At 46.4% G+C, this 21,616-nt stretch overlaps 1 protein-coding gene across 1 annotated transcript; it reads right to left on the bottom strand.

Annotated features, from left to right (window-relative positions):
- Window positions 1-13,158: 13,158 nt before the first annotated feature.
- LOC103655949 (probable ubiquitin-like-specific protease 2B) lies at window positions 13,159-14,865 on the bottom strand. The gene is made up of 7 exons (XM_020552343.1): window positions 14,793-14,865; window positions 14,549-14,703; window positions 14,241-14,453; window positions 14,030-14,155; window positions 13,816-13,949; window positions 13,669-13,742; window positions 13,159-13,580 (listed from the first exon to the last, which is right to left on the bottom strand). Exons 1-7 carry the CDS (start codon window positions 14,863-14,865, stop codon window positions 13,159-13,161), a joined length of 1,197 nt encoding a protein of 398 aa, XP_020407932.1.
- Between the last annotated feature and the right edge of the window lie 6,751 nt (window positions 14,866-21,616).

Here is a 21,616-nt window from a genome sequence, read left to right as displayed (position 1 = left end):
CAGGATCCGAGTTTAGGAGACATAGGAATAAGAAAAAAATATGCGTGCACGTATGAGAAGCAGAACCACTCAGGATCCAGGCCAGCACAAACGCCACACAAGCACAGAGGGAGAAAAGCGAGGAGAGCCGGCGACCAGCCGACTAAGAATAGAGGGGGAGGGGGAAGCGAGCGAGCGAGCAGTACGAGAGAAGGCGTCCTTCCTCCTGAAGAGCACCGACGGCAAGTCCACCGCACTCCTCCGCTCCCCGCCACATCGCGCCGAGCCGCCGGGCCGCACGACCCCGAGCCTCACGACCCCGAGCCTCACGCCAGACATAGCGAACGACGCCATCCCGCGCCCCACCCAGCAGCAGATCCGAGTCCAACCACCCACCCGCACATACGCACACGCGCGCTCCTTCACCCGCGCAGCCCACAGGAAGCGAGTGTGGGGAGTGGCGGCCGCGGGTGGATTACCTTGAGGTCTATGGACTCGCCGGCGCACTTAAAGTAGACCTTGACGAGGAGCAACCCCTCGTCGTGCTTGCACCGGACGGACTTGAGGAAGCGGCCGCGGCTGACGACGTCGAGGAGCACGAGATTGTAGGTGGACGACAGGTCGTGGAGGTAGTACTCCGTCGCCGACGCCTGCGTCGTCCGCGCGATCTTATTCCCCATCGCGTCCTCCACCGGTGGCGCCGCCTAGGGCTTGCTTTGCTTCTCTTGCGGGGTGCGTCGTGGGCTCGTGGCGTTGCGTGGGGCGTAGGCGATCGATCAGGTCAGGTCTGGTCATAGGATTTGTGTGGTGCGGGGCAGGGTTTGGGGGAAGGGCGGGGATCTGGCGGCATATGGGGGAAGGGCGCGACGGCTGTCCTCGTTTGCGCCATATGGGAAGAATCGTGGAGCGCTGCCATGGATGGAAGGGGGCGACGCCATGGATGTGGCTACAATGGAGGACGCGAGGACATGGAAAGGGGAGTTGCGGGCTCGGCGGCTGTCCTTGTCTGCGGCGTATGGGAAGAATCGCGGAGTGCAGGAGCCACAGCCATGGATGGAAGGGGGAGTCACATCATTTGAGGGCGCGGCTGCAGGGAAGAATCTTGCGCGGGCTGCCATGGATGGAAGGGGGCGACGCCATGAATGCGGCTACAATGGAGGACGTGAGGACATGGGAAGGGGAGTTGAGGGCGCGGCGGCTGTCCTCGTCTGCGGGCGCGAGGCGCGGGGAGGAGAATCGCTGGTGGGGGCATGCGTCCGCGGATGGCAGAACCGTGCATGTGGACGCCTACACTAAAGACATAAGAGTAGTAGAGATAAGTGACATGCTTCCATCGTATTTAAATATATTAAATATTTTAATTTCAAATAAAACAAACATATAACTCAGATAAATGCCATATGTAATTAAAGCAGTAATGAACAGTAGCAATTTTAGGACATGAAAACATGTAAAATAGCTACTCAGGTCCATTTCAATATTAAACATGGCTTGCAGATGAAGAAGGCAGATTATGCACATAAACATTATTGTTTATCTTTTGATATTGCTCTCAAAATAGCGGGTTGTTGTAATAAACAGCGCTCCAATACTAAATGGTGATCAAAGATCCTCGACAAACGTGACAATCCTATCTTACCAAATCAGGGTTTTAGATCAAATGTAATAAGCCTAATAATCAAGCATAAATACAAATATTAAGGAGTTCTGTACTAAATAGAATAACAGAATTTAACACAGGTAAACAACCTAAAAAATAGAGATATAATTAGGCACAAATATATACTTGATGCTGAAATTAACAACACACTAAAACCCAGACTGTCACGTTGTCTCACTACACCGCTATTATCATTGAGCAAACAAATCCACCCACAATAGTGCAATCACACCCAAGTATTTAATACTAGCAGATTGCACAAAATTAAACAGCAAATAAAGTGAGGCAACGAACAACTCACAGCATGTAGATTGTCTACGCGGGAAGGTCAGCTCAGCGAACACGAAGTTCTGTCCCAGAAAACCAATTCCGCCGCCCACGTCCGGGCCTGCACAGCGGGAGGTTGATGGAGATACTAGAGCCGCTGCTGAAGCCGTGGGAGACGTCCACAACACCAGCCCGAGAAGACGAACACCGCGCAGAAGGGAGCCCAGACACCAGACCACGGTGGACAATAATCAAACGAACACAACACCACACAGGCGCACAAGTGAAGCAAGGAGCACGGGAGAAACTCGCTACACAAGAGCAGCACCACCTCTACCAGCTTCCAATCACCACCAGCGATTATGCACAGGAACGGTAGGGACCTAATGGATCGAGGAGACTAGAGCAGCAAGCAGCAGAGAGGAGCAGAGTTCCCATATCCAGGGGATTTACTGTCTATGCTTTAAGGAGATGAGAAGGGGAGAGGAGGCCAACTGATTTGCGTGAATCTTGGACGAACGAGCCATAGAGCTCGACCTCCGTTGAACCGCCGCCGCCCACTCCTTCTGCCTTCATTTCTATGTGAGCACGACACCTAGGTGCCCTAGCTGCTCCTTCCAGCCGGCTGGGCGGCTCGGCCTTGAAGTGGCCCAGTCCGGCTGGCCACATATATATATATATATATATATATATATATATATATATATATATATATATATATATATATATATATATATATATATATATATATATATATATATACGGCACTAAAATGCACCCATGTGTATTTTAGTTTGTGGATGCATAGACCCCAAGACTCCCTGTTCGACCAGAGCACCTAACACCCCGAGCACGCCTCCCCATAAGAGCACGCCCTCGGCCCTCCTGTACGTGCGTCTCACTGCCCCCCGCCACCGCCGCGCGCCTCCCTGTCCCCGTGCGTTGCAACTAATGATTGCAATTGTGTGGTTTGTTGATTTTCTGTTGCGATGTTTGTTGCTTGTTGATTGCAACTAGGGGTATCCTCTAATTGCAAACTTGAGTCTCTGTTTTTACTCCTTGATTACCATTGCATGGTGTGTTGTTACTACAGTTGCAACGTTTGTTGCTTGTTGATTGCAACTAGGGGTATCCGCTAATTGCAAACTTGAGTCTCTGTTGTTGCTCCAGTTGCAACGTTTGTTGCTTGTTGATTGCAGCTAGGGGTATCCTCTAATTGCAAACTTGAGTCTCTGTTTTTACTCCTTGATTACCATTGCACCACCTACATTTGTTCAATATTGGTTGCAACTAATGATTGCAACTGCGTGGTTTGTTGATTTTCTGTTACGACGTTTGTTGCTTGTTGATTGCAACTAGGGGTATCCTCTAATTGCAAACTTGAGTCTCTGTTTTTACTCCTTGATTACCATTGCATGGTGTGTTGTTACTCTAGTTGCAACGTTTGTTGCTTGTTGATTGCAACTAGGGGTATCCGCTAATTGCAAACTTGAGTCTCTGTTGTTGCTCCAGTTGCAACGTTTGTTGCTTGTTGATTGCAACTAGGGGTATCCTCTAATTGCAAACTTGAGTCTGAAGTGAAAAGGTTCTGTCGGGAGCGTGCGGGAGGGACGAAGACGAAGCGTCGGTTCGGTCTGGGTGGGGCAGTTGGCTCAGACCAGGTGCTCCTGGTGCGTAGGTTCGGCTTGGGTGCATTCTCTATATTGAATGCACCTAGGTGTAATATATAAATACAGTATATATATATTAAATAAGGGGGAAAACCCCAAATGAACAGCAATCCCCACCATTTTCACTCTTATTTTCTGATCAATGTCATTGAGCTCACGTACTGTTTATATACTACTTTTCGGCAGAGATACTTGTTGGTTTGAACCAAAGCCTATCCTAGTGTACTCCAACCCTGCACGAATAAGCGGAGGACTACGCCTTGATCCACAAACCCTAGTGTGAGAATCTTCGCATAAAAGGCACATAGTACTAGGTAGATTATCTGCTTCTCTTACGGGGCAGGGCGTTACGGTCATGCCCTTAAATATCTATTCATGAGCTCACTAGAGAGAAAACCCCATTCTCTCCCGGACTACGACCCCACAGCCAGCTCATATAGGTGAAATCATTAAGGAAAATCTGTAGGACAATTTCCTTGCTTAGAGCATGGACTTCATTAAGAGCATATCGCTGAACCTGCCATACAGACAGAGCACAGCAGCTCATGAGACTCATTGTCTTTTGTGCTCTTGGTTCCACAGTGCTTCGTTTCCTGGAGCCTGGATCTCGGGACCTCCGATCACACAGGACAGTTATCCGCAGTTGAAACCGCTAACAGGGTACGAGTCTCATTCCCATGCACGCTACTTGGAATGGCTTTTGAGCCAATCCTTTGGTGAAAGGATCAGCAAGGTTTGTTTCAGACTTGATGTAATCTACGGTTATTACACCCATCTCTCTAGCATGCCGACATGAATCAAGTCGTCTTCTGATATGCCTCGAGGATTTTTGTTTGTCCTTTCTACTGTTCACTTTCAGCAACACAGAAGTGTTATCACAATATACTAGGACAGCTGGTATCGACTTTGCTAGCATTGGAAGGTCTGACAATAGGTCTCTCAACCATTCAGCCTCCAATGCTACTGAATCAAGTGCAACTAATTCAGCCTCCTTGGTGGAACATGTCGATACTGTTTGTTTAGACGATCTCCATGACACGGCCCCACCAGCTAAAGTGAACACATAGCCACTTGTAGACTTCATTTGATCCAAGTCAAAGATCTAGTTTGCATCACTGAATCCTTCAAGTACTAACGGATATCCAGTATATTTAATACCGAGATTCATCGCTCCCTTCAAATACCGAAGCACTATATACAAGGCTACGCAGTGTCTATCTCCTGGACTGGCTGAATAACGAGCCAGTCTGCATACTGCATATGAGATATCTGGTCTAGTTGCACTGATCAGGTACATGAGAGATCTGATGATCCGCGAATATAGTAGCTGGTTCACAGGCTCGCCTTCATATTTACTGAGCGTGTAGGATGGATCATAGGGCGTGGCAACTGGTTTACAGTCCATATGTCCAAAGCGAGTCAGGACCTTTTCCACATAATGGGATTGTGACAAAGTAATCCCATCCTCACCCTTTATCAACTTGATGTTCAGTATAACATCAGCTTCACCCAAGTCCTTCATATCAAAGTTCTTGGAAAGGAATACTTTTGTCTCCATGATAGCCTCCAACTCGGTCCCAAATATCAATATGTCATCAACGTATAAACACAAGATGACACCTTTGCTCCCAGAGAAGCGATAATACACACACTTGTCGGATTCGTTTACACAAAACTCGGCAGTGGTCAGAGTGTTATTAAACTTCTCATGCCATTGTTTGGGAGCTTGTTTAAGACCGTATAAGGATTTAATCAAGCGACACACTTTGCTCTCTTGTCCTTTAACCACTAATCCTTTTGGTTGCTGCATATAAATTTCCTCTTCCAGCTCTCCATTAAGGAATGTTGTCTTTACGTCCATTTGATGAACAAGAAGTTTATAAGCAGCAGCCAGCGCCAAAAGCACACGGATTGTGGGCAATCGAGCCACCGAAGCATAAGTGTCAAAATAATCCTCCTCTTTCTTTTGAGTAAAACCCTTAGCCACAAGATGGGCCTTGTACTTTTCAATAGTACCATCAGGTCTCCTTTTCCTCCTAAAGATCCATTTGCAGCCCACAGGCTTGCAACCAGCCGGGAGATCAGTTATCTCCCAGGTTCCGTTCGAGGTGATTGAATCCATCTCGCTACGGACAACCTCCCTCCAGTACTCTGCATCCGGAGATATATATGCCTCTGTGAGGGAGCGTGGTTCTTTATCCACTAGATAAATAATATAATCATCTCCCAGAGACTTTTCAGTCCTTTGTCTCTTACTCCTCCTTAACTCCAAATCTGGAGTCTGGTCATGGACACTCGAGGGCAGAGAATATGTCTGAGATGGACCATCTAGGGCTACTACTTCCTTATCCCGCATAGGGAAAATGCTCTCAAAGAATGTCACATCCCGAGACTCCATTATTACATTTATAACAACTTCGCTTGTCTCGGAATGGACCACTAGAAATATATAAGCTGCACTGTTATGTGCATAACCCAGGAAGAAACAATCTACGGTCTTAGGGCCTAACTTTCTCTTCTTGGGCAACGGGACATTCACCTTCACAAGGCAGCCCCAAGTCCAAAGATGCGAAAGATCTGGCTTCCTTCCTTTAAATCCTTCATAGGGCGTGGCCTCACGGTTGCGAGGCGGCACCCTGTTTAGGACATAGCACACCATGAGTACTGCCTCGCCCCACCAGATATCAGGCATCCCTGAACTTTGCAACAAAGCATTAGCTAAGTCACACACTGTTTGGTTGTTCCTTTCAGCTACCCCATTTGACTGAGGTGAATATGAAGCGGTGGTTTCAAGAATGATTCCACACTCTTTGCAGTACTCGTCAAAAAGGTTGGAAAGGTATTCACCTCCTCTATCAGACCGCAGCCTTTTAATTTTCTTGTCTAACTGGTTTTCAACTTCAGTCTTATAGATCTTAAAGTGTTCTAGTGCCTCATCTTTGGTTCTGAGTAAGTATATATAACAGAATCTGGTAGCATCATCTATCAAGGTAAGAAAGTATCTTTTACCGCCTTTTGTGATTATACCATTCATCTCACAAACATCTGAGTGAATTAGTTCTAAAGGAGTGGTATTTCTACCTTCAACCGTATGAAACGGTTTTCTAGGCTGCTTAGCTTGCACACAAATACCATATTTTACACCTTTAACATGTTTATATTTAGGACTTAAAGACATGTCACTTAATCTCTTAATGGCCTCAAAATTGACATGACACAAATGGGAATGCCAAATATCATTAATGGAATCGTTATTACAGACCATATTAACATGGTAAGAAGAATGATTGTTCAAAACAGAAAGACAGAACAAACCGCCTGACTCATATGACTTTCCAACAAAAGTACCAAACTTAGATAGGACCACTTTATTAGACTCAAACACTAATTTGAGACCTTATTGACATAGCAACGACACAGATATGAGGTTCCGGCTCATCGAGGGCACATAGAGCACGTCCTTTAGCACGAGAGTCTTCCCTGAATTTAACTTCAGGTAGACCTATCTAGTACCTCGAGCTGCTGCCAGAACACCATTTCCCATCAAGACTGGTGCGTTGTTGCATCCCTGGAAAGAAGAGAACATGGATCGATCAGCACAAATATGAACAGTAGCACCGGAATCCATCCACCAGTCATCTGATGGACTTGCCATAAAAGCCTGAGGTGCATACCCTGGGGTGGAGTTAACCACCACGTTCCCTTCTTTGCGCTGAGGTGGAGGACCTTTTCCCTTCCTAAATTTGCACCTCCGAGTTGTATGCCCGGAGACACCACAAACGTAGCAGATAAAGTCCTTCGTTTTCTTCTTCATCTTTTTGGACTTCTGTGGAGAGTTCTTCTTCTTCTGGAATTTTCTATCTCCACCCTTCTCAACAACATGAGCCTGGAGTTGCTGGGAAGGCTTGTTACTGGCCCTTGCACGCTCTTCCACATTTATCGCAGCTGACAACTCAGTGAGAGTCATTTGCTTCTTCATGTGGCGGCGTGAAGTCACAAAGTCTCGTCAAGAAGGCGGGAGCTTTGCCAGTATTGCATTCACCTGAAAACTGTCTGGTAGGACACAACCATATTGGACCAAGTCCCTAACAAGGAGTTGAATCTCCTGTAGCTGCTCCATAACAGACCTTCCCTCAACCATTTTATAATTGAGGTAGTTTTCCGTTGTGAAAGACTCATTGCCATTGTCAACTTCAGAGAACTCGTTCTCAAGTTCAGTCCATAGACCCTTAGCGGAGGTAAAACCAGAGTACACGTCAAATAAGCGGTTCGACAAGACATTCAGCAGATGAGACAAGCATGCCTCATTGGCTTCGTCCCACTTGGCCTTCTCCGCTAGTGTGGCGGCCTTGACTGCATCATCAACATTATCTGATGCAGCCTTGGGAACAGTTGACGTCACTACCCAAAGTAATTTTAGGTCAGTGAGCCACATGTGAGTCTTAATCTGCCAGCGCTTAAAGCTTGCACCATCGAACACTTTAGGCTTAATGACATCAGAACTAGAGGCCATTATACGAATTGGTTTTCTGGATTGTTGTAATTTTAGAGAAATAAGTGACATGCTTCCATAATATTTAAATATATTAAATATTTTAATTCCAAATAAAACAAACATATAACTCAGATAAATGTCATATGTAATTAAAGCAGCAATGAACAGTAGCAATTCTAGGACATGAAAACATGTAAAATAGCTACTAAGGTCCATTTCAATATTAAACATGGCTTGCAGATGAAGAAGGCAGATTATGCACATAAACATTATTGTTTATCTTTTGATATTGCTCTCAAAATAGCGGGCTGATGTAATAAATAGCCCTCCAACGCTAAATGGTGATCAAAGATCCTCGACAAATGTGACAGTCCTATCTTACCAAATCAGGATTTTAGATCAAATGTAATAAGCCTAATAATCAAGCATAAATACAAATATTAAGGAGCTGTGTACTAAATAGAATATCAGAATTTAACACATGTAAACAGCCTAAAAAATATAGATATAATTAGGCACAAATATATACTTGATGCTGAAATTAACAACACACTAAAACCCAGACTGTCACGTTGTCTCACTACACCGCTATTATCATTGAGCAAACAATTCCAGCCACAATAGTGCAATCACACCCAAGTATTTAATACTAGCAGATTGCATAAAATTAAACAGTAAATAAAATGAGGCAACGAACAACTCACAACATGTAGATTGTCTATGTGGGAAGATCAGCTCAGCGAACACAAAGTTCTGTCCCAGAAAACCAAATCCGCCGCCCACGTCCGGGCCTGCACAGCGGGAGGTTGACGGAGATACTAGAGCCGCTGCTGAAGCCATGGGAGACGTCCACAGCACCAGCCCGAGAAGACGAACACCGTGCCACACAGGCGCACAAGTGAAGCAAGGAGCACGGGAGAAACTCGCTGCACAAGAGCATCACCACCTCTACCAGCTTCCAATCACCACCAGCGATTAAACACAGGAATGGTAGGGACCTAATGGATCGAGGAGACTGGAGCAGCAAGCATCAGAGAGGAGCAGAGTTCCCATATACAGGGGATTTACCGCCTATGCTTTAAGGAGACGAGAAGGGGAGAGGAGGCCAACTGATTTGCGTGAATCTCGGATGAACGAGCCGCAGAGCTCAGCCTCCGTTGAACCGCCGCCGCCCACTCTTTCTGCCTTCCTTTCTACGTGAGCACGGCACCCAGGTGCCCTAGCTGCTCCTGCTCCTTCCAGCCAGCTGGCCTGCTCGGCCTTTTGGGCCTTGAAGTGGCCCAATCCGGCTGACCACACACACACACACACACACACACATATATATATATAGATATATATTGTATATTAGGAGCCCTGGGCTTCCAATAACTAGAGGAAGCCTAGGCCAAACAGTGCAATCCGGTCGAGCCGGACCAGGTCCAGACGTCTATAAAAGAAAACTCGTAGTGCTAGGGATCAGTTTTTCACGCCCCATCTCGATTCATTAGCGACGGTGGTTGCCCGATAGCGCGCGCGGCGGTGGACCCCCGACCAGTGGCTGCGGTGGCCGCGGCTCCCCGACCTCGACATGTGGTGGCGGCGGTTCCTCGATCCGAAGTAGAGGCGGCGGTTCCCAGGCCGCCGGCGGCGGCTCCCGATCCAGAGGGCGAGCGACGGCAGTGCCCTTGTGTGGTGGCGGCGGTTCCCAGGTCGGTGGTCGCAACTCCATTACCTCGACGCGCGGTGGCCGAGGTTCCTCGATCTGGAGTAGTGGCAGCGGTTCCCAGGTCGGTGGCGGCGGCTCCCCGATCCAGAGGGCGAGCGACAGCGGGGCCCTTGTGCGGGCAAGCGGCGGCGTCCCCGAAGCCTCGAGGAGGTGGCACTTCCAAGGCCGGCGAGCAAGCGACACCCGTCGACGTGCGAGTAGCGACGGCGACGCATGAGGCACAATGTTCGAGCTAGCGGCGTCACGGAAGGCGCGAGATGCGCGCAGCGATGATCGCGCGTGACATCCTCCGATCCGGCGCATTTTTCTTTTCGATTATTGTGTTTTATGCCTACCACATATATTATTTACGCTAAAAACTGTACGATTTTATGCTTGAACACGGAGTTCGTATATCAGTTTACTGCATGCACATTGGAATGGCAATTCCTTGATTTCTGTTGTTCGTAATTTGCGCGTATACAATGGAAACTCCCACGATTTTGCCATAATTTTTTGATTTGTATAAAAATAGAAACCGCATGCATGCGGCTGCCATGTTTTTCGGATCTGTCATAAAAATAGGATCGTAATAACAACCTACTAGAGCTATCAACCTCTCATTGACTCAGTATTTACGCTTATAATTGATGGATTTTATGATCAAAACATAAGATTTTTACGCTCCACCCGGAGATGCGTCCACCAGTGAACAACATGCCAGATTGTTTACGCAGTGTAAAGAATTGCATAAATACCTACACCGTGTATTATAATTTGTTTCAGTATACATCATAAACTAGTTATAATGCGTTTAACTGCATGCCTGCTGAAGGGATCCTATATTTATGAAGGAAATAAAACATTAAATGTGATTTTTTGTTTCTATGCATGCAATTCATTTCCTTTCATTGCATATTCTTTCCATCATAAATTCGTGTGCATGCAGCTGGTAATAGATTTTTACGCAGTATACCGAATTGCATAATTATCTACACAGTGTAGCATATTTAGTATCAGTATATATCATGAAATGGTCATTACGAGCCTAGCTGCATGGCTGTTGCAGCGATCCTAAATTTATGGAGGAAATAAAACATTTAAAATAAAAACTGTCACATATCTTTCCTAAATTTACGCGCATGCAAGGGAATGTGTTTGACTCATGCATGCATTTTGCCATAATTTTTGGATCTGTATAACCACATGCATGCGGCTGCCATGTTTTTCGGATCTGCCATAAAAATAGGATCGTAATAACAACCTACTAGAGCTATCAACCTCTCACATTGGCTCGGTATATACGCTTATAATTGAGGAATTTTATGCTTAAGTTGGTTATTACGCTCCAACCCGGAGATGCGTCCACCAGTGAACAACATGCCAGATTTTTTACGCAGTGTAACGAATTGCATAAATACCTACACCATGTAGTATAATTTGTATCAGTATATATCATAAAGTAGATCTAATGTGTTTAGCTGCATGACTGTTGAAGGGATCTTATATTTATGAAGGAAATAAAACATTAAATAAGATTTTTTATTTTTATGCGTGCAATTTATTTCCTTTCATTGCACATTATTTTCATCATAAATTCGTGTGCATGCAACTGATAACAGATTTTTACACAGTATACCGAATTGCATAATTATCTACACAGGGTAGCATATTTAGTAGCAGCATATATCATAAAATAGTCCTTACGAGTCTAGCTGCATGGCTGTTGCAACGATCCTAAATTTATGGAGAAAATAAAGCATTTAAATATAGAAACCGCCACATATATCTTTCCTAAATTTACGCACATGCAAGGGAACGTGTTTGACTCATGTATGCATTTCCTTTTTTGGGCGCACAGACGTGGGCGCGGGTGGTGCAACCGACGGCCTGGTCCAGTCGGTGCGCTGAGTTGAACCAGATTGCCGGGGTGATCGGCCTGGACTTCCTTTAACTATTGGAAGCCCAGGGCTCTCGTTATACCTGCTATATATATATATATAAATACTAGTAGGGTGCCCGTGCGTTGCAACGGAACCGAATTATAACATGATAACTTACATGTCTCTGTTGTATGTTATAGATATGTGTCCGTGCGTTGCGACGGAAGTAAAAAGATTTGTATAAAACATTAATACGGAACGACAAACATCACTATAACATGCAAAATCCGTGTGGAAAACATTATCAATATCACACTAATCAGCTAATCCTTTTTAGCGATATCGATAAGTCTCTGTTGTATGTTTGCAGGGATGACATATCGGCACGAATTATCCTCATAACTTAACAGATCAATCACAAAGTTCCTTCGAACAATCTTTGCATCCTACAGACAAAGACATAAGAGAACAAAACATATTATATTGTAAAAAGAGATAACTGGAATATATGTTTTGAACATAGAACGAATATACTACACTTACCCCAACAAATTTCATTCGTCTGTCATTCCCCCACATGGCAATAGCTTGTAGAACGAGGTAGCTGGTATTAAACCTATAATATATATAATGTTTAGGCAACTATGTTTTATACAATGATTATCATAGAAAAAATTTAAACTGCTGAGAAGGTGGTACGAAGAAAATACCCTCTTAAGTCAATTGGAACACCAGTCTAAATTGTATGTTCCCACTTAAAGATATCCTCCGCCCATCTAGAACGTTTTTTGCTGTAAGCAATCTTATATTTCTTTGAGGCCATGATAATCGCTTCCGCAAACCTCTTGTATGGCATGTGTTTACACCAATCTTGAGTCGGTGTAAAGTCGATAAAAGTCACATGCTTTTTAACATGATCTATTACGAAAAGGGCGTGACATCCGTTGAATTTCCATGGCATAAGAACCTGCAAAATATCAGTCATTAGGATTGCAAAGAAGTGTCCTTTATAAATACATTCTAAATGAACACATACTTACATATCTACAACCCGTGATATAATAATTCATTGATGGCCAACAATCGAGTGTTTTGGCTAACTCTTCTGCTGTAGGATCCTGATGGTACTTTGGAAGTTTACCAAAACCAACCATTCTCTGGAGAGTATATATACATGTCCACATGAGGATTAGATGTAGATACTATATATTAATAGATTAATGATTGGAAACAAACTTACCCAGAAACGCATGTCCATATAATGCTTTCTATTATTTATGATTTCTCCTTTCGGCCTACATGACTCTTTATTGGCAAGCAGCCGAACAGCCATGTCAAAACATCTTAGAGTCATATCTTTATTTATCGTTAATATGTTTTGTAGGTCTTTAACAGATATTTCTATCTTAAAAGGATTGAAACTTCGCACCCATGTCATCCTGTAATGTAGCATGACGAAAGTCTATATCAAGAATCTAAGTAGTTGATATACATAAAATAGATAAATCAATGAGCACTTACTCTAGTGTCGTATCGTCTTCTATTGCCATGACATAATCACATAAAACATCTATTGAATCGGCTTTGGTCACTGGCATGTCCTTTGTGGAAAGACCAACCATTAAAAAGTCATTGGTGCACCCATCGTTAGATACTTTTACAGGAGTTCTTTTATCCCAATCATCAACAAACCACTTTTGCAAGTCTGCTTGAGTAATAGGGCCTTCCTCATCTTCATACACTACTTCGCTATCATCAAGCACATGGAGTAGCTTCCTCTTCTTAGAATCTGTTGGGTTTTCTAATATCTCAACATCCGATGGGCTTCCAGAGTCAACTTCTTTATCATTTTTGTATAAGAGACACCCCCTTCTCTTATTCAGTTCTGAAGATAGTAATATAGCATCCATTTTCTTTCTAAAGTGTGACATGTCATCTTACAAATAAGAAATAATTATTATATTAGCATTATATATGTAACACTGACTGTAGATGTGCATATATGTCGTAGTAGTAATAATATACCTGGGTAAAACTGTCAGACAGTTCATCCCCTGTCCAGTATTCGATATAGTTCAAAAGAAAGAGGCCACATGAAGAGCTACATATACATTAATATCAACATAAAGATTAGTATGAATGAAAAAATAGGTAAAGAAGATTTTAGGGCGTACCTATCTGTCTGCTTTGCATATCCCATGTCTATTTCTCTGAGCGGCCAAGAAGCAACTTGGAGGTTTGGCCACCTGTGGTCTTTTAACTCCTTACGTTGAGATATCATATCAATTTGTCTTTGGAGTCCTTTAATCTTTATATATTGTAAAACAAAATTAGAGATTGGGATAAGTTAATAGTGAATTCATAATTGTTTAGTTTGTGCATACTCACAGAGTCAGTGAGGTCTTTACGATCTTGTGAAGTACCAAGTGAATCGAGCACTTGTATCTCCATATTGCTTGCATGGATCACGGCAAGATACCAGTGCGTCTCTCTGATGTTTATCGGAATAAACACCTACAAAATAGTTATAAATACTTGCATAAGAATAAAATACATGTAAACACTAACTGTTTTGTTTAGATTATAAACTCATATGTACCATGTCATGGTCTAGGTAAAGTAACACCCTTCGTTCAGCGCTACATATTTGTGTCATGTCTTCAATTGGATATAGCTCCTCTGTTTTAATTTCAACATCGCCATCTCGCTTCAAGAAATTAAACTGGAAAGCATTTTCTATGTGAACGCGACCTCCAGATCGGCACTTTAGATGCTTTTGAGCTTTTATCAAATTTATATAACAGTCTATAACCTGTAAGTGTGTAAGTTGTGGTTAAAAATACCAAGATGAGTAAAAAAATCTATACATAACAAGGTCGCCAAATTTAAAAACTAAGCATGGATTACCTCGTCACCTAGATATGCATTCGGCTGAAATAAACATTCCATCGACTTTCTTTCAACAAAGGCATCATCAATAAGCACGACTTCCACCCTTGGTTCACAAGGGATTTCCTTAATAAAATCGATGAGTGCAGGGTCGCCCTGCGTGCAAATATAGTCTAGAGCAAACAATCGTGAGATACAACTAAAATTAGTTATTACAATAAAATACAAATTGATCCATACAGAACTACGAAAATTATAATACCTTCCGGAACTATTGCGGTTGCCACCGATTTTTTTGGCTTGTTATGACACAAGCCTACAGATAGAAATTCCATTCTCGCGGGACAAAAACCTACATTTATAAGGTAAGGTAGGCCAGTGTCCATGCTTTGCCATGTTAGTGGAAAAAATAAATGACGATTTAGGATAGTAAGCCAACATGCATAGCAAATTGTTAGATGCATAATAAACTAATAAATATAAATCACCTAGTTTCATATACGTACAGGCCTACTCGGGAAATCGAAACCCCCTTTAGTTGTTTCATATCACCTAGTAATAAATAAATCACCTGTGATTCTAAATTGTTAGCTGCAGTTTAGAAGGTGACTTCGTACCTAAGTGATAAGTATATTCTTGAGTCTGCTTGATTTGGCTATAACATATGAACACATATATTCTCGGATTTCGTATGTAATCCGGGGGTATCACACAAAAACACCCAACAATTTTGAAGCATGAGAGTAAAACCTGATAAAAGCGTCTGCTCAAAATCAAGGTTAGTTCTTGTCTATGCGAGCAGACAAGTTGCTGGCTTCATGCAGCAGAGGACCACACACATGCTGAAACAGAACTAACCAAACGCAAGGAAAACTACGACACCTTGGCAAGTCAAAATGGAATCTGAATACAAGAAAAAATAAAGGCGCAAGGCAATGAGCACCTTTTTATTGAGGAGATCCCTGTTGAAGATGTCGCGGACAGACCAAAAGAAGACTTGGTTGTCAAGGTAGCTGAGATCAAACTTGTCGTCGTTCTTTGCCCTTGCCTCCACAGCCTCGAACCCCTCTGCCTGCTTCACCGCTTCTTCTTCCACGAGTGCTTATTACATGCAGTGCCACTATCTTCCTCCTCACTTTTGCTGTTTGGAGTCGCCGTACAAGGTAGGAGGAGGAACGGGAGGCGAGGAAAAAGATGGTAAGAGGCCGTTGTGTTTCCTTTTGTTTTGTTGACGGGAGGTGAGGAAGATCCAGGGAATCGCCGCGCGCCGAGAGGCGAGGATGGTGGGGAAGATCCAGGGAGGCGCCGTGCGCGGGGAGGCGAGGACGGGCCTTCCATGACAGGATTGACGAGGGCGATGGAGGGAGGTGCAGGGGCTGCAGTCCAGGGTGCACGGTGGCATGCCGATCTGTGCGGCGGAGAATGAGGTGCGGCAGAGACATGACGAGATTGACGATCGTTGGGTTTCCTTTTTTTACTTAACATAGGTAGCTGAGCTCTAAATCCAGCAAGGGAAATCCACTCTTGGTCGCTCCGCCATTCTCGCCCCGAGTCGACGCTCTGTCGATGGAAGGCGCATCCCAGGGATCCTCTCGCCCCCGCCTCGCTGACCAATTCCATGACCCCAAGTAGCTCTGGCACCACCTGCACGGTCGCTGGCCAAGCGACCAATAGAAACAGCACCTACGCTCACAGACACAACACACACAGAGGCATCACAGAGCAACGGCAACCGAAGAAAGAACCAACTATCTCTCTGGCCTCATTCCAAAGCTCGTCAAGCCCAATTCGGTAGCCATGGTGACTATTGCAAGCAAGCCTTGAAAGGGAAATGTGCCCTTGGGCCATTTCTAAGTATTTTGGTGATTTAGTGTCTAACACAAGTGCTTAAATGTAAAATGGTGGACAAAGTACAAACCAAGGATAAAGGTATGTTTCTCAGACTTAGTACATTGTTTTATGGACTAATGTATTGTGTCTAAGTGCTGGAAACAGGAAAAATCGAATTAGAATTGTCTTGGCTCGAGCAGCCAAGACTCTACTCAGTCTGGGAGCACCGGACTGTCCGGTGGTGCACCGGACAGTGTCCGGTGCGCCAGGCTGGTTCGAGCGAAGTGGCTGCTCTCGGGAATTCACCGGCGACGTACGGCTATAATTCACCGGACTGTCCGGTGTGCACCGGACTGTCCAGTGAGCCAACGGTTGTAACGCCCTGAATTTGGGGGTAGATTTTTTCTTCTTCTTCTTTTCTCTCACCAAATTCGGGTGTTACTCTCTTTTCTCTTTCCCCGTTTGCTCCCTCTTCCCAATTTCAAACCAGTATAGTGACAAGTGTTCGTGTCATGTATAAACCAAAACCTAAGTGTCATGGGTGTTGTATCATGCCGAGCACATTTCTTTGTCTGATGTTGAGTGTTCGTCTCGTTCCGTTCCGGATTTCGGTTCGCGATTATTCCGTTTAGTGGTCGCGCACGTCGTGGGTTTTTGATCCGCGAAGTGGTTCGGCCCAGCCCAGCTTAGTCCAGCCCAGCTCAGCCGGCCTGGCCCGCCCCGGCCTGCGCGCCCCTGGCGCCCAACCCCCCCCCCCCCCATGCGCCCCCACCTCTCCTCTCTCTCTCATTTGGATCTCCCGCGCAACAACTTCCCTCTCCCTCTCCCACCTCTCTCTCCCCGTGGTGCCCTAGGGTTTGGAGACGGCGATCACCGGATTTTGGACCCCGAGGTGACCTCCCCTCCCCTCCCCTTCTCCTCTCTCTCCCTCTCCCTCCCCCTTCTTCTCCCCACGCGCGCCCCCTTCTTCCCCTGCTCGTGCGCGCCCCATCCCCGCCCCTCCCCTCGCGCGCGCGGCGGCGCCCGCCCTCCTCGGCCCGCGGCGGCCCTCCCCGCCCCTCCCCTCGCGCGCGCGGCGGCGCCCGCCCCTCCCCGGCCCGCGGCCGGCCTCGCCCGCCCCTTCCCCGACACCGGCGGCCTCGCCCGCCCCTTCCCTGACCCCGGCGGCCTCCCCCTCCCCTCCCCCCGACCCCGGTGACCTCGCCCGCCCCCCGCCCGGCCCCCGGCCCCGGCGCGGCCCCCCTGCGCGGCCCCCGGCGCGGCCCCGGCCGACTCGGCCGCTCCTGGCCGGCTCAACCGCCCCTGGGCCGGTTCAACCGCCCTTCCCCCCGTTCGGCCGCCCGTTCCCGTCCCGGCCTCGCCCGACCATGTCCCCGTTCGCCCGCGCTCGCGGTGATTATTCGTTAGTTAACGTGCTGCGTCGCGCGCTTCGCCGCGCGACGGTTTGTCTAATTTCAGATTCTATCTGTGTGTTGCGTCGTGCGCTTCGTTGCGCGACGATCCATTTTGTTTCAGGTTGTTTAAGGTGTAACGCCGCGTGTGTATTCACGCGACGTTCCACTTTGGACTCAGTTTAGTCGACGTATGCCGTCGTGCGCTTCGTCGCGCGACGTTTAACGTCTCCTCATAACTAAGGCGAAGTGCCTCATTGCGTGCTCGGTCGCGCGACGAGTCGCTAGCTTTTAATTTGTTTTAGAGTGCTTTGTCGCGCGTCTCGCCGCGCGACCATTCTTTTTATTTATCTCCACCTGCTTATAATAATTAGACATGAAACATGACTTTACTTTACGCTGAACATAGTGTCTACATTAAATTTCCTTCCATTAAGCGAGTGGTTAATTTATAATCATGTAACGTGATCGTTTCTCGACTGTCTTTTCCTCTTTCTCTCTTAACCGTACTCGCGAGCCCGCGTGGAACGTCTGTTTACTTATTGCATTCTATTGTATGGTGACTATTCTTTTGTATTAAATATGTGGATGTATGTATGTTTGCGCTCGCATAGAGAACGATCCGGTTGAAGAGCCCGAGGAACTCGCAGGAGAAGCCCCTGAGCAGCAGTCGGTTGGTGGAGGCAAGTGTCCCTTGACCTATCTATGTCCTATTCATTATTTAATTCACCTCCCGCTTTACACATTTATGCCTAAGGATTGACTAGCTTTTGTTATCCCTATCCTTGCTTACCTATTTGGGTTGGATTATTACTGTTTAGCTTTATGCTATTGCTCAAACTCTAATCAATGAACATGATGAGATTATCTATGATACGCTGTTTTCCCTTCTCTTATTATGATGTTGTACTTGTGGTCTTCAAGGGGGCTCGAGCGGTTTCTCGAGTGCCTCTCCGTAAGGACCTGTTCTATGGATGACCGCCCGGGAAAACAGTGCAACCATGAGGGTGGAATGGGGTGCCCTTAGCTGAATAATTAGAGGAACCGGGGTGTAGTTCGCTTAGCCGTCGTGCCGTCAATGGGGCTCGGTGTATGCGGCTCGCTCTGCCAAGTTTGGGTTTGCCCCTTGGAGAGGAGTGCGGTGCATTTAGGAAACCTAACGGGTGGCTACAGCTCCGGGGAATCTTTGTAAAGGCTACATAGTGATGCCCTGCTGGGTCACCTTGGTAGTGATCAATGGAGAGTCATGATCTTCGGGCAGAATGGGAATCACGGCTTGTGGGTAAAGTGCACAACCTGTGCAGAGTGTTTGAAAACTGATATATCAGCCGTGCTCGCGGTTATGAGCGGCCAAGGGAGCTCCAGTGATTAGTGGTACTTGATCAGAGATACTTTGGTACAGGTGGCGATGAGATCGATGGTTTTGGTTATGGCTATGGTGCTGGTAAGTGGTACTCTTTCCGTTTGGAAAGGAGTACGTTTGGGTTAATAACTTGGGTTAATGCTAAAACTTGGCTTTCTACTAGTAAGTAATAATGTGACCAACTAAAAGCAACTGCTTGACTTATCTCCACATAAAGCTAGTCCACTACAGCCAAACAGGATACTTGCTGAGTATGTTGATGTGTACTCACCCTTGCTCTACACACCAAACCCCCCCCCCATCCCCAGGTTGTCAGCATTGCAACCACTGCTCAGGCGAAGATGAAGCTGTGGAAGGAGACTTCCAGAAGTTCCAAGACTACGACGAGTTCTAGGTGTGGGTTAGCAGCAACCCCCAGTCGGCTGCCTGTGAAGGCCGCGGTTATCTACGTTTCTTTTCCGCACTTTGATTTATTGTAAGGACTATATGGACGTCTCAGACGTATGATGTAATCGACTATTTCCCTTATTAATACTATTTTGAGCACTGTGTGATGATGTCCATGTTATGTAACTGCTGTATACGTGAATAACTAATCCTGGCACGTACATGGTTCGCATTCGGTTTGCCTTCTAAAACCGGGTGTGACATAAGTGGTATCAAAGCCGTGCTGACTGTAGGACCGCTAACCTAGAATAGAATGGTCGTTCTAAGGACTATAGACCTCTGTCTCTGCCTTGACTTTGATATCCCTTCAAAAGTTGGTCATACCGACCAAACCTATGTTCTACTATATATTATACCTTGCTGAAAATCATGTTTTATTCTAATCCTTCATTTACTTATGATTCATTATTCGCTGGTCATATTAATTCTGTTCTTACCCTTTTGCTTGCGATGTCTTTTGTAGATGGCTCGACTTAGACACACTGCACGAAAGTCAGTCATCCCCTTCTTACCCTCCCGCCTTGCTGAGCGTCCGCTTCGCCGTCCCGTGGCCGGACAGTCCAGCCACTTGGAGAGACTGCACCACCGCCTGCATGAGGAGCAGGAACGTCGACGACAGGAGCAGCAGGGCTCTTCCTTCTCGCTCCACCAGGAGATAGAGTCTGTGAGGAGCTGCTCTCCTGTGCTTCCTCTGGAGCCGCCCCCTGCACCACCACTGGGCGTCCCAGCTTCTGGAGTAGCTGTCGGAGGAGACCCAGACGACGGAGGTGGCGACGACAGCTCGAGCCACGACACCGACTTCTCTGCTAACCTTGAGCCGGAAGGATGGGTTGCTCGACCCATCACTCGGGACGCTGCTCGCGGGTGTCACTTCAACGATGCGCTCGACACCCTGCTACGTCGGGCATTTAACCGGCATACTTGGTCCGTCGAGTATCGCTGTGTGGTCTACCAGCATAGTCGCGGGGTTTACCCGGACCGCTGGGAGGCAACCTGCTTGGTGCGCTGCCCGGAGAACAGTCTCCAGGGTGCGGAGGCCTGCTCAGAGCACTATTCTATCTCTGAACGGGACTCAGCTGAGGCAGCCATGCAAGATGCTGCACGGCGTGCGCTTTCGCACTACTGCTCGGTTTTCGGTGGGGCAGCCGATGGTCTTGACCTGAAGTATTACCCCCGCCGTCCATCTGGCAGCACAGGAGGCGTGATTGTCTCACCTGTCGGTGAGGGCAATCCTAGGTTGAGCAGCACAGTCAACCTAGCCGCCGTGCTAAACACGGAGCTGGACCATGCATTAGACGAGCTGAGTAGGGCTCGTGCTGAGATCGCCCTGCTGCGGGCTGAGCGCGCGGAACGTCGTCACTTGGGTGGTGGTTCCCCCGCTCCCGTCGGGACTCAGCACCCGTACCGCTCACCTCAGCGTGGACACCAGTCTTATGGCAACCCCGACTGCAAGACCAAGATAACTCTAGAACCATAGCTCGTTAGAGTTGGATCTTGTAATTAATACAAAATATATATACATAGAAGCTTCAGTCTTAGCGTTAGTCTCGGTCTTAGTTAGTCTTAGTTAGACAGGGTAGTTTGCTATATCCTGTGCATTTATGTTTGTCATGATGAACTATGTTTGGTTCGGATCTTTGTAATGACTGTCACCAGAGTGTGGGTATCCCCTGCATTTTGGTTTACCTATTATGTTAATGGAGTTAGTTATATAGTTGGGAAACCCTTTATTCCACTTTCCTCTTTATTTGAGAAGCTGTGTGGTCTGTGTTGGAGATCAGTGAAGATGCTCATCTGTTCAGTGCTGTTGAAGGATTCTATACTCTTTTCTTATGCTGCAAGATTTGTCAGATCAGTTCTGATGTGTGGTCGCATTCTGCAGATGTCAGAGAACAGGCGCAGAGGAGGAAGGCGTGCTCAGCAGGAGCGAGCCGCTCAACAGGATGAGGTGCCCCAGCAGCAGCACCTGCCGCCCCCGCCCCCGATGTCCATCGAGCAGATGTTTCTGATGCAGACTCAGGCAGTTCAAGCCATCGGTCAGACTTTGGCCGCCAT

The sequence above is a fragment of the Zea mays genome, chromosome 4 (genome assembly GCF_902167145.1).
Source record: "Zea mays cultivar B73 chromosome 4, Zm-B73-REFERENCE-NAM-5.0, whole genome shotgun sequence".
NCBI lineage: Eukaryota > Viridiplantae > Streptophyta > Magnoliopsida > Poales > Poaceae > Zea > Zea mays.
This window is presented reverse-complemented; position numbering and strand designations above follow the sequence as displayed.